Source organism: Poromitra crassiceps, assembly GCF_964638095.1.
Source record: "Poromitra crassiceps genome assembly, chromosome: 7".
In the NCBI taxonomy this organism is placed as follows: domain Eukaryota; kingdom Metazoa; phylum Chordata; class Actinopteri; order Beryciformes; family Melamphaidae; genus Poromitra; species Poromitra crassiceps.
Window position 1 is genome coordinate 45869379 of NC_139628.1, and position 10792 is coordinate 45880170.

The 10792-nt window shown below is 45.1% G+C and overlaps 1 protein-coding gene across 1 annotated transcript in view; it reads left to right on the forward strand.

Moving 5' to 3' along the window:
- Positions 1-10792, forward strand: part of sorcs2 (sortilin-related VPS10 domain containing receptor 2) — a gene marked incomplete at both ends in the record, with an annotated part of 265843 nt that overhangs the window by 214496 nt on the left and 40555 nt on the right. The window contains one exon of the mRNA XM_083640144.1: positions 7620-8540. Within this exon, the coding sequence (XP_083496270.1) occupies positions 7620-8540 (921 nt within the window). The remainder of the gene's footprint in view (positions 1-7619; positions 8541-10792) is intronic.

The following is a 10792-nucleotide window of genomic DNA, read 5'->3' on the forward strand; positions in this document are numbered from 1 at the left end:
ACGAAAATAACACTTCTTCTTTTCCACCGCTGAACCCAAATGCAGTATTAAACTTGAAGCTCTTGCCAACGCACAGTATTGATTTGAAGCGTTGCTTCACCCAACAAAGTCCACTTCTTTTTTGCTCTTTATTGATTTCCAAAATATAAAAAGGCAAAGGCCAATGAGATAAAGATGAGATAGGGTTAGACCAACATAGCCTAGCCACACTGTTCAAATGCTATACACACAGACCAACATAGCCTAGCCACACTGTTCAAATGCTATACACACAGACCAACATAGCCTAGCCATACTGTTCAAATGCTATACACACAGACCAACATAGCCTAGCCACACTGTTCAAATGCTATACACACAGAGCAACATAGCCTAGCCATACTGTTCAAATGCTATACACACAGACCAACATAGCCTAGCCACACTGTTCAAATGCTATACACACAGACCAACATAGCCTAGCCACACTGTTCCAATGCTATACACACAGACCAACATAGCCTAGCCACACTGTTCAAATGCTATACACAGAGACCAACATAGCCTAGCCATACTGTTCAAATGCTATACACACAGACCAACATAGCCTAGCCATACAGTTCAAATGCTATACACACAGACCACCATAGCCTAGCCACACTGTTCAAATGCTATACACACAGACCAACATAGCCTAGCCACACTGTTCAAATGCTATACACACAGACCAACATAGCCTAGCCATACTGTTCAAATGCTATACACACAGACCAAAATAGCCTAGCCACACTGTTCAAATGCTATACACACAGACCAACATAGCCTAGCCATACTGTTCAAATGCTATACACACAGACCAACATAGCCTAGCCACACTGTTCAAATGCTATACACACAGACCAACATAGCCTAGCCACACTGTTCAAATGCTATACACACAGACCAACATAGCCTAGCCATACTGTTCAAATGCTATACACACAGACCAACATAGCCTAGCCATACTGTTCAAATGCTATACACACAGACCAACATAGCCTAGCCTATTCACATTTACACAGTTCTACACAGTCACACCTGAGCTGCCAAGTATTACTACATCATACTTGTACTCAATCTTATACTGTAGTAATATACTGTACAGTAGTATGTAAAAATAGGGTGAAGAAAGTCAACTTGGCCCAGGGGATTCTGCAGCATAATCAGATGACCCAGACACATATAGCTAACCTCCCCAGGCCCCTACAATTATATCATATTAACAGGGCCAGGAGAGCAAGTCATAATCATCCAAGAGTGTTACAAGGGCATCTGGGTAATGTAGTGTAGAGAGGTAAAAGCTACTTCTGGCTTGTCAGATGTTCTTACAGACACAACTGGGCGTGTCTGCGGGTGGAAAGCCGGTGGGGTGTGAGTCCTGGTCGCTGCACGAGCGCCTCCTCTGGTCAGCTGGGCGCCTGTAAACGGGGAGGGGAACTGGCGGGTATAGCGTGATCCTCCCACGTGGTACTTCCTGCCGGTGAAACCCCTCGCTGTGAGGTGAAAAGAAGCCGCTGGTGACTGCACATGTGTCGGAGGAAGCATGTGCTAGTCTCCAACTCTCCCCAGATCAGCAGAGGGGGTGGAGCAATGACCGGGACACAGCAGTGGGAATTGGCCAAGTACAATTGGGAAGAAAAGGTGGAAAAAACAAACAAAAAAACAACAACAATAGTGTTACTCAGTAGGCAATTGCAAACATTTTTCAATCTCTCCCGGCCGGTCCAGGGATTCAAACCGACAACTTTCTGCTTGGTTCTCTTACCCTTTGGTAAGGGTAAGGGTATTTTAGTGCTGGGGAATTCTGCGGTACCGGTAACCGGCCTGATATCTGATAGCGCCTACTTAAAATATTCACCACTAAGCATCGACCCGGTCGCATCCCCTGTCATTGACGGGGGGAAAGTCACATAAATGTGCTCCTCTTCAGTACAAGATAAGACAGGAACCTCGGCTGTCAGGGTCGGCGGCACAGGGGGCCGCTTCAGCGTGACACCGCCTTGAGTGCTATTGAACTGCATTGATTGAACTTGGACGCCGAGGGAGATGTCTCATGTATTTTTCAGCTCTAGACCGCCAGAAGAAGAAAAAAACCTTCGAGGCAATCGCTGCCATTGACGCTCTGTCCGAGAAGACTGTGAAAAGTGTGTTTTGGGGAGACGCATGTGCTCTCACTCACACACACACACACACTCACACACACACACACACACACACACACACACACACACACACACACACACACACACACACACACACACACACACACACACACACACTTTCTCTCTAGGAAATGTATAGAATTACTCTGTCCGCCACTTAGAGAGATCTGGAGCTTGAGTTGCTCGACTACCTCAGCCCCTCAGTGATATTTACAGAGGGTGAACGGGATTGAATTGCAAATGCATACACACGCGCACACACACACACACACACACACACCACGCAAACACACACAAAAACACACAAATGCTTCTTGCAATGTGGAGATAGGAGGATAGGGATCAATTTGATGAGCTGTTGCAGGAAGACGGTGGAGAGATGTGTGTGTGTGTGTGTGTGTGTGTGTGTGTGTGTGTGTGTGTGTATGTGTGTGTGTCTGTGTGTGTGTGTGTGTGTACGTTTGTGTGTGTGTGTGTGTGTGTGCCTGCGTGGACGTGTGTGTGTGTGTGATTAAAGTCTGCCCTAGTTGCTCTTTCTCTCGACATGTGTCCTTGTGTCCTCTTAGTTGGCTGAGCAGATAGGTCACACGTTGTGAAGCTTTTAGGTCGAGCGACATAGACGGAAGGAGGAAAGGGGGGAGCGAGCGGGAGGGAACTAGAGGAGGAAAGAGAGAGAGAGAGAGAGAGAGAGAGAGAGAGAGGAGTGTGTGTGTGTGTGTGTGTGGGGGGGGGGGGGGGGGCATGTTTTTCCACTGTGAATAATTGAAAGGCTGGGAGATGAAAAATGCAGAGGCCACCAGAGAAAGCAGTTTGCCCCTGTCCTGTGAGACCTGACCCGAGTTATGGATTAACCACCACACACACACACACACACACACACACACACACACACACACACACACACACACACACACACACACACACACACACACAGCTTGCTGAGCTGTGAAATCACAGGTAATAATTGTCCTCGCTCTCGCTGTCTGTCACCCAGCATGTAATCGCCTTTCTGTCCTTTTAACCCTTATTGGCTCATGCAAGTTGAGTCATAACACATTTAATTACACACACGCACGCATGCACACACACACACACACACACACACACACACACACACACACACACACACACGTGCGTGTGCGCGCACACACACACACACACACACACACACACAAAGAAGACACATGGTCATTTAGCAGTTAAAGGATGGCTTTACCGATAATCACCCCACTTTGTATCATATATAATCTCTGTGTAATATATGCACATGGGCAGTGTTTTACCTTCTCCCCTCTGTTTACCTCACGGAGAAAAATCCTCCTGCAGAAACTTGCCAACTGCAAGTCATTAAGGCTCGTTAAGGCTCTCGGTGTGATTCTCCATGGATGTGCGCATACTTACAAAAGAAAAACCAACAATAACAGCCACCCCTGGGTGCAGATCGAGCAAAACTGCCGCAGCTCTGTTGTGACGCGTTGTGACGTAGGAGGAAGTGGGAGATCTCCATGAGCAAAACAGAGAGAGAGAAGGTAAACACTGCCCATGTGCTTATATTACAGAGATTAATTACACCTTTAATATCAATCTTGTTTCTGCTAGTTTCTCACTCATCTTTTATGGTTTGTTTTTGCCTTACATAGTGTACAGTACAGAATGTACAGTACATACTAGTGTACAGTACATAGTGTACACTAGTACATAGTGTACACTAGTACATAGTGTACAGTACAGAATGTACAGTACATACTAGTGTACAGTACATAGTGTACACTAGTACATAGTGTACACTAGTACATAGTGTACAGTACAGAATGTACAGTACATACTAGTGTACAGTACATAGTGTACACTAGTACATAGTGTACACTAGTACATAGTGTACAGTACAGAATGTACAGTACATACTAGTGTACAGTACATAGTGTACACTAGTACATAGTGTACACTAGTACATAGTGTACAGTACATAGTGTACACTAGTACATAGTGTACAGTACATAGTTTTCAGTACAGCATTTTGGGGGATGTGTGGAGCATCTCAGTTTCCATGCACGTGTGTTGGACTTTACACTTGATCTCAATTTCCATCAGTCTTCGGGTCAAGAGAAGTTTGAAAGAGTTGAGTATAGGTTTGCTTGGTCCTTTCATCCAGTGGACCGTGCAGCATCCAGCGCCCAGGATCTGTGATATGTTCCTCCCGTGAGAGGCCCTTGTCTGTGGGGCCACTGTGGCCCCGCTGCCCCTGACAGTGATGGATGGGGGTATTCCTTCCAGGGGGGAGTTAGTGATGCAGCACGAATAAGAGGGCTGTTGGTAGAGATTTCCTGCTGTTCCCTCTCGGCTTTCAGCCTGTTTTCTTGAGGAAGATTCACTTGAAACCAGGCGAGTGGCTTTTCTTGTAATCCCAAATTTGTCATGGCGGTTCGCTGGGCTCTCTCATAAGGATTTGTCTCTCTCTTACCTCATCGTGTCTCTCTCTTACCTCATTATGTCTCTCTCTTACCTCATCATATCTCTCTCTCTTACCTCATCATGACTCTCTCTTACCTCATCATGACTCTCTCTTACCTCATCGTGTCTCTCTCTTACCTCATCGTCTCTCTCTCATCTTACCTCATCATATCTCTCTCTTACCTCATCATATCTCTCTCTTACCTCATCGTGTCCCTCTCTTACCTCATCATATCTCTCTCTCTTACCTCATCGTGTCTCTCTCTCTTACCTCATCATATCTCTCTCTCTTACCTCATCGTGTCCCTCTCTTACCTCATCGTGTCTCTCTTACCTCATCGTGTCCCTCTCTTACCTCATCATATCTCTCTCTTACATCATCATATCTCTCTCTCTTACCTCATCGTGTCCCTCTCTTACCTCATCATATCTCTCTCTTACCTCATCATATCTCTCTCTCTTACCTCATCGTGTCCCTCTCTTACCTCATCGTGTCTCTCTTACCTCATCGTGTCCCTCTCTTACCTCATCATATCTCTCTCTCTTACCTCATCGTGTCCCTCTCTTACCTCATCATATCTCTCTCTTACCTCATCATATCTCTCTCTTACCTCATCGTGTCCCTCTCTTACCTCATCATATCTCTCTCTCTTACCTCATCGTGTCTCTCTCTCTTACCTCATCATATCTCTCTCTCTTACCTCATCGTGTCCCTCTCTTACCTCATCGTGTCTCTCTTACCTCATCGTGTCCCTCTCTTACCTCATCATATCTCTCTCTTACCTCATCATATCTCTCTCTTACCTCATCGTGTCCCTCTCTTACCTCATCATATCTCTCTCTTACCTCATCATATCTCTCTCTCTTACCTCATTGTGTCCCTCTCTTACCTCATCATATCTCTCTCTTACCTCATCATATCTCTCTCTCTTACCTCATCATATCTCTCTCTTACCTCATCATATCTCTCTCTTACCTCATCGTCTCTCTCTCTTACCTCATCATATCTCTCTCTTACCTCATCGTGTCCCTCTCTTACCTCATCATATCTCTCTCTTACCTCATCATGTCTCTCTCTCTTACCTCATCGTGTCTCTCTCTTACCTCATCGTGTCCCTCTCTTACCTCATCGTGTCTCTCTCTCTTACCTCATCGTGTCTCTCTCTTACCTCATCGTGTCTCTCTCTCTTACCTCATCATGTCCCTCTCTTACCTCATCGTCTCTCTCTTACCTCATCGTGTCCCTCTCTTACCTCATTGTGTCCCTCTCTTACCTCATCGTGTCTCTCTCTTACCTCATCGTGTCTCTCTCTCTTACCTCACCGTGTCTCTCTCTTACCTCATCATGTCCCTCTCTTACCTCATCGTCTCTCTCTTACCTCATCATGTCCCTCTCTTACGTCATCATGTCCCTCTCTTACCTCATTGTGTCCCTCTCTTACCTCATTGTGTCTCTCTCTTACCTCATTGTGTCCCTCTCTTACCTCATCGTGTCTCTCTCTTACCTCATCGTGTCTCTCTCTCTTACCTCATCATATCTCTCTCTCTCTTACCTCATCATATCTCTCTCTTACCTCATCATGATTCTCTTACCTCATCATGTCTCTCTTAAATGGGGGGGCGTGGTCTATTGTATCAGAGGTCAAATGGGGGCGTGGTCTATTTTATCAGAGGTCCTCGATGTGAAAAGGTTTGAGAACCACAATGCCCTCGAGTTGTCACGATAGTGACAAGAGTTCTCACTTTACTATCTCTAAAAATGATGGTTTAGTTTAGTTTAGTTTATTTGTTTAGCACAAATGTAGGTACAAATCTGTGCAAGGTGGGAACGAAGCCTTTGCAGGCTTGTACAGAGTTCCACACCTGCTCATATCAATTTCGTGACATGCAGGCTAAACACTCAACAAAAAAACACAAAAAAAGAAAAACTACATGTTAAATCAGCAAAGCAGCAAAAATAAGGTCATTTGCATCTGAAGCAAATGGTGAAATGGTCTTCACACTTACAGAGCATAGTGTCAAGTGTTTATAAAATTCTATATTGAATTCAATATTTCACAGTTATCAAAGTTGAAATGTTGATGACCGTGACAATGCTAATGGTTCCGGAAATGTATTTTCCATTGCCAATACCAGTTTGACAAAGTGCCTTAGATAGCTTATGTAACTGTTTTACATGTAGGCAGCTCATAAAAACAACTGCAACCTCATCCCCCATTTCATTTCAACCAAATCCTTTGAGTTGACTTCATGTTTGCTCAGCAAGCGCACATAAAGACTATTCAACCGCCTATGTCCATAATCCTGTTCATTGCAGGTTTAATGAATTGTACACTCAGCTGTTTGCCCACATTGTTTGATCTGTATAGGGTTACACTGCAGATAGCAGGCTTAGCAGCAAACCACTCCACAGTCAAATACACGGTCATACAGGAAGTCACAGTCAAAGACACGGTCATACAGGAAGTCACTGTCAAAGACGCGTGATTTCTAACCCCACATAGGATAAGCAATAACCACGCCCTGTGGCGCCGGGATTGGCCAGGAGCATTGAAGCTTGGGACTAAAGCACCTGGGGTTTTTCATCTTTTAAAATAAAGATGTTTAAAAAACTATTGCTTGTTACATTTTCAGTGCTGTACCTTTTCTCTGGGTAAGAATTGAGCTTGAAATTAACGATATGATACATTATATTATATGAGCTATGAACGTGAACACAACACCGTTTATATTATTGCATGTTTTTGTAGATTGTGTACATTGTGTAGATTACAATATGCGTATTATTATTATTACTATACTATGTAGGTGACCATAATTCATTTCAATGTCCGCTCTCAATGTCCGCACTCGAAATCGCTGTCCGTTCTCAAGAGCTATTCAGGCGTGTTGGTTCATGAAATCGCTGGGCTGCGTGCCCTCCAGTGTTGCTCCTGGCCAATCCCGGCGCCACAGGGCGTGGTTATTGCTTATCCTATGTGGGGTTAGAAATCACGCGTCAAAGACACGGTCATACAGGAAGTCACAGTCAAAGACACGGTCATACAGGAAATCACAGTCAAAGACACGGTCATACAGGAAATCACAGTCAAAGACACGGTCATACAGGAAATCACAGTCAAAGACACGGTCATACAGGAAATCACAGTCAAAGACACGGTCATACAGGAAGTCACAGTCAAAGACACGGTCATACAGGAAGTCACAGTCAAAGACACAGTCATACAGGAAGTCACAGTCAAAGACACGGTCATACAGGAAATCACAGTCAAAGACACGGTCATACAGGAAATCACAGTCAAAGACACGGTCATACAGGAAATCACAGTCAAAGACACGGTCATACAGGAAGTCACAGTCAAAGACACAGTCATACAGGAAATCACAGTCAAAGACACGGTCATACAGGAAATCACAGTCAAAGACACGGTCATACAGGAAATCACAGTCAAAGACACGGTCATACAGGAAATCACAGTCAAAGACACGGTCATACAGGAAGTCACAGTCAAAGACACGGTCATACAGGAAGTCACAGTCAAAGACACGGTCATACAGGAAGTCACAGTCAAAGACACGGTCATACAGGAAGTCACAGTCAAAGACACGGTCATACAGGAAGTCACAGTCAAAGACACGGTCATACAGGAAGTCACAGTCAAAGACACGGTCATACAGGAAGTCACAGTCAAAGACACGGTCATACAGGAAATCACAGTCAAAGACACGGTCATACAGGAAATCACAGTCAAAGACACGGTCATACAGGAAATCACAGTCAAAGACACGGTCATACAGGAAGTCACAGTCAAAGACACGGTCATACAGGAAATCACAGTCAAAGACACGGTCATACAAGAAGTCACAGTCAAAGACACGGTCATACAGGAAGTCACAGTCAAAGACACGGTCATACAGGAAGTCTAAACACATTATAGCAAACATACAGCATGTGTGTATGTAAGGGTTAATGTACGACGAGGTGTACATTATCACTTTTTAAGGGACGACGCGAGAGGCGTGAACCGTCCGAGGCGAAGCCGAGGATGGTTGCCTCCGCGAAGTCCCTTAAAAAGTGATAATGTACACCTCGAAGTGCATTAACCCGCTTATACCATGGTCACTTGCCAACAAAACAATAAGACCAGTCATTTATATTTCCATGTGTAATAAATAAAGCAATCTAAATGGCTAAATGTCTGTTATTCATACTGTAAATCAGTCTTCCACGAAATAAAATAGTCCCTCCCACTATTCCACCACCCCTCCGTTTTAAAGCCGACTCAAACGTTAACTTTATCACAGGAATGCGGGTTTAACGATGTTTTGCGTTCTACATTAAATGAAGACATTACCGTTTGGCAGCTTGCTTTATTTTGTATGATAGATACGTATTGGCCAAGTATATTAACATTTAAGAGCGATCGAGTTTCAGGAAGTAACACAGAGCAGCGGGGGCTGTATGTGGTGACATGCAGAGAGAACTCTCTCTCTCTCTCTCTCTCTCTCTCTCTCTCTCTCTCTCTCTCTCTCTCTCTCTCTCTCTCTCTCTCTCTCTCTCTGTGTCAAAGGCCGGGCTCGTCCCCGCTCGTGCACGAGCCGAGGGAAATCTCGGGTGATCAAGAGTTTTCAGGTTCAGGAAGTGAAACAGTGCAGCGGGGCCATAGCACTGCGTGTGCTGTATGTGGTGAAATGCAGCTCTCTCTCTCTCTCTCTCTCTCTCTCAAAGGCCCCCGCTCATGCACGAGCGAGGGAAATCTCCTTTGTCACCGAGAAGAGCCTGGTGACGCGAGGTTAGAAATGTCCGAAACGAAAATCAAAATTGTAAATAAGAGTTATTTTTGATAAACTGAGCACACAGGGGTGATTTAAATACTTACTTTGACCGAGTCAATTTTTTTCTCAACGTCCAAAATTGTCATATTAACCCTTAACGGGGGTATAGAGCTCAAACTGCTCTCCTGATAACACTGATGAAACTATGGCGCATTGATATGAACGGTGAACAGACCATTTAGCTAGGTGTCCATTATCACTGTACAATATCACTTTTTAATGGACACCTTGCAGCCAATCAGAATCGAGTATTCACCCAGACCATGGTATAATATGCATTAAAGCACGGTGGGTGTACGCACATGTGCAGTTGTGTTTGCATGCATTTAGGCCGGTTATTTTTTGTTGCGTATGCGTCTGTGTTCATGTATACATATTAGTATTTTTGCCTGCATATCTGACTTCCTCATCCTTCACAGTGTAGGATGATGTTTTAGTCACAGTCACAGAGTGGTGGGTGGATGGCTGACTCAATGTAAAAAGGCAGTTGAAGTTTGCAGCTTCTCATTGCCAGCTCCTCCTCGACCTCCAAACCGCTGCCTGAGCTGAGCTGTCATCCATAAACTCAAGCTAGAGCAGGACGTCTTAGTGCAGGAGAGGGGAGGGAATGGAAACGCAGATGGAAAGGGAGATGTCAGGGGGAATGGCCTCACCTGAATTCAAACAACACACTGTCTATGAGGAGGAGTGTGCATTTCCTTACTCATCGTCAACCTAGTGTAACAAATTACTCTTTCAGTCAGTTTGAGGGAGTGATTGGTTGGTTGGTTGGTTGGTTGGTTGGCTGATTGCTTGAGTCATGACTAGATTCAAAGCCGATTGTCACTGTGTTTCTTAAGAAATCAAGCAATCACTGCAAGTCGTATCAGAACTCATTTAAAGTTTCTTCCGTAAGAGTTAGGAGTGGTTCCTCTTTGTAAGAGTCAGACAATGTGCACACAGCGTGCAGAGTGATTAAAACAGTGCATTCATGAATATAAAGATGGGAGAGGAGAGGAGAGGAGAGGAGAGGAGAGGAGAGGAGGAGGAGAGAGGAGAGGAGTGGAGAGGAGAGGAGAGGAGAGGAAGTGGAGTGGAGTGGAGAGGAGAGGAGAGGAGAAGGGAGATCAGAAGGAGGAGAGAGGGGTGAGGAGAGGAGGAGATGAGAGATGACATGGGAGGAGAGGAGAGGGGAGGAGAGGAGTGGAGAGGGGAGATCAGGGAGGAGAGAGATGAGGAGAGGAGGAGATGAGAGATGAGATGGGAGGAGAGGAGAGGAGAGGAGAGGAGAGGGGAGGAGTGGAGAGGAGTGGAGAGGAGAGGAGGAGAGAGGAGGAGAGATGAGA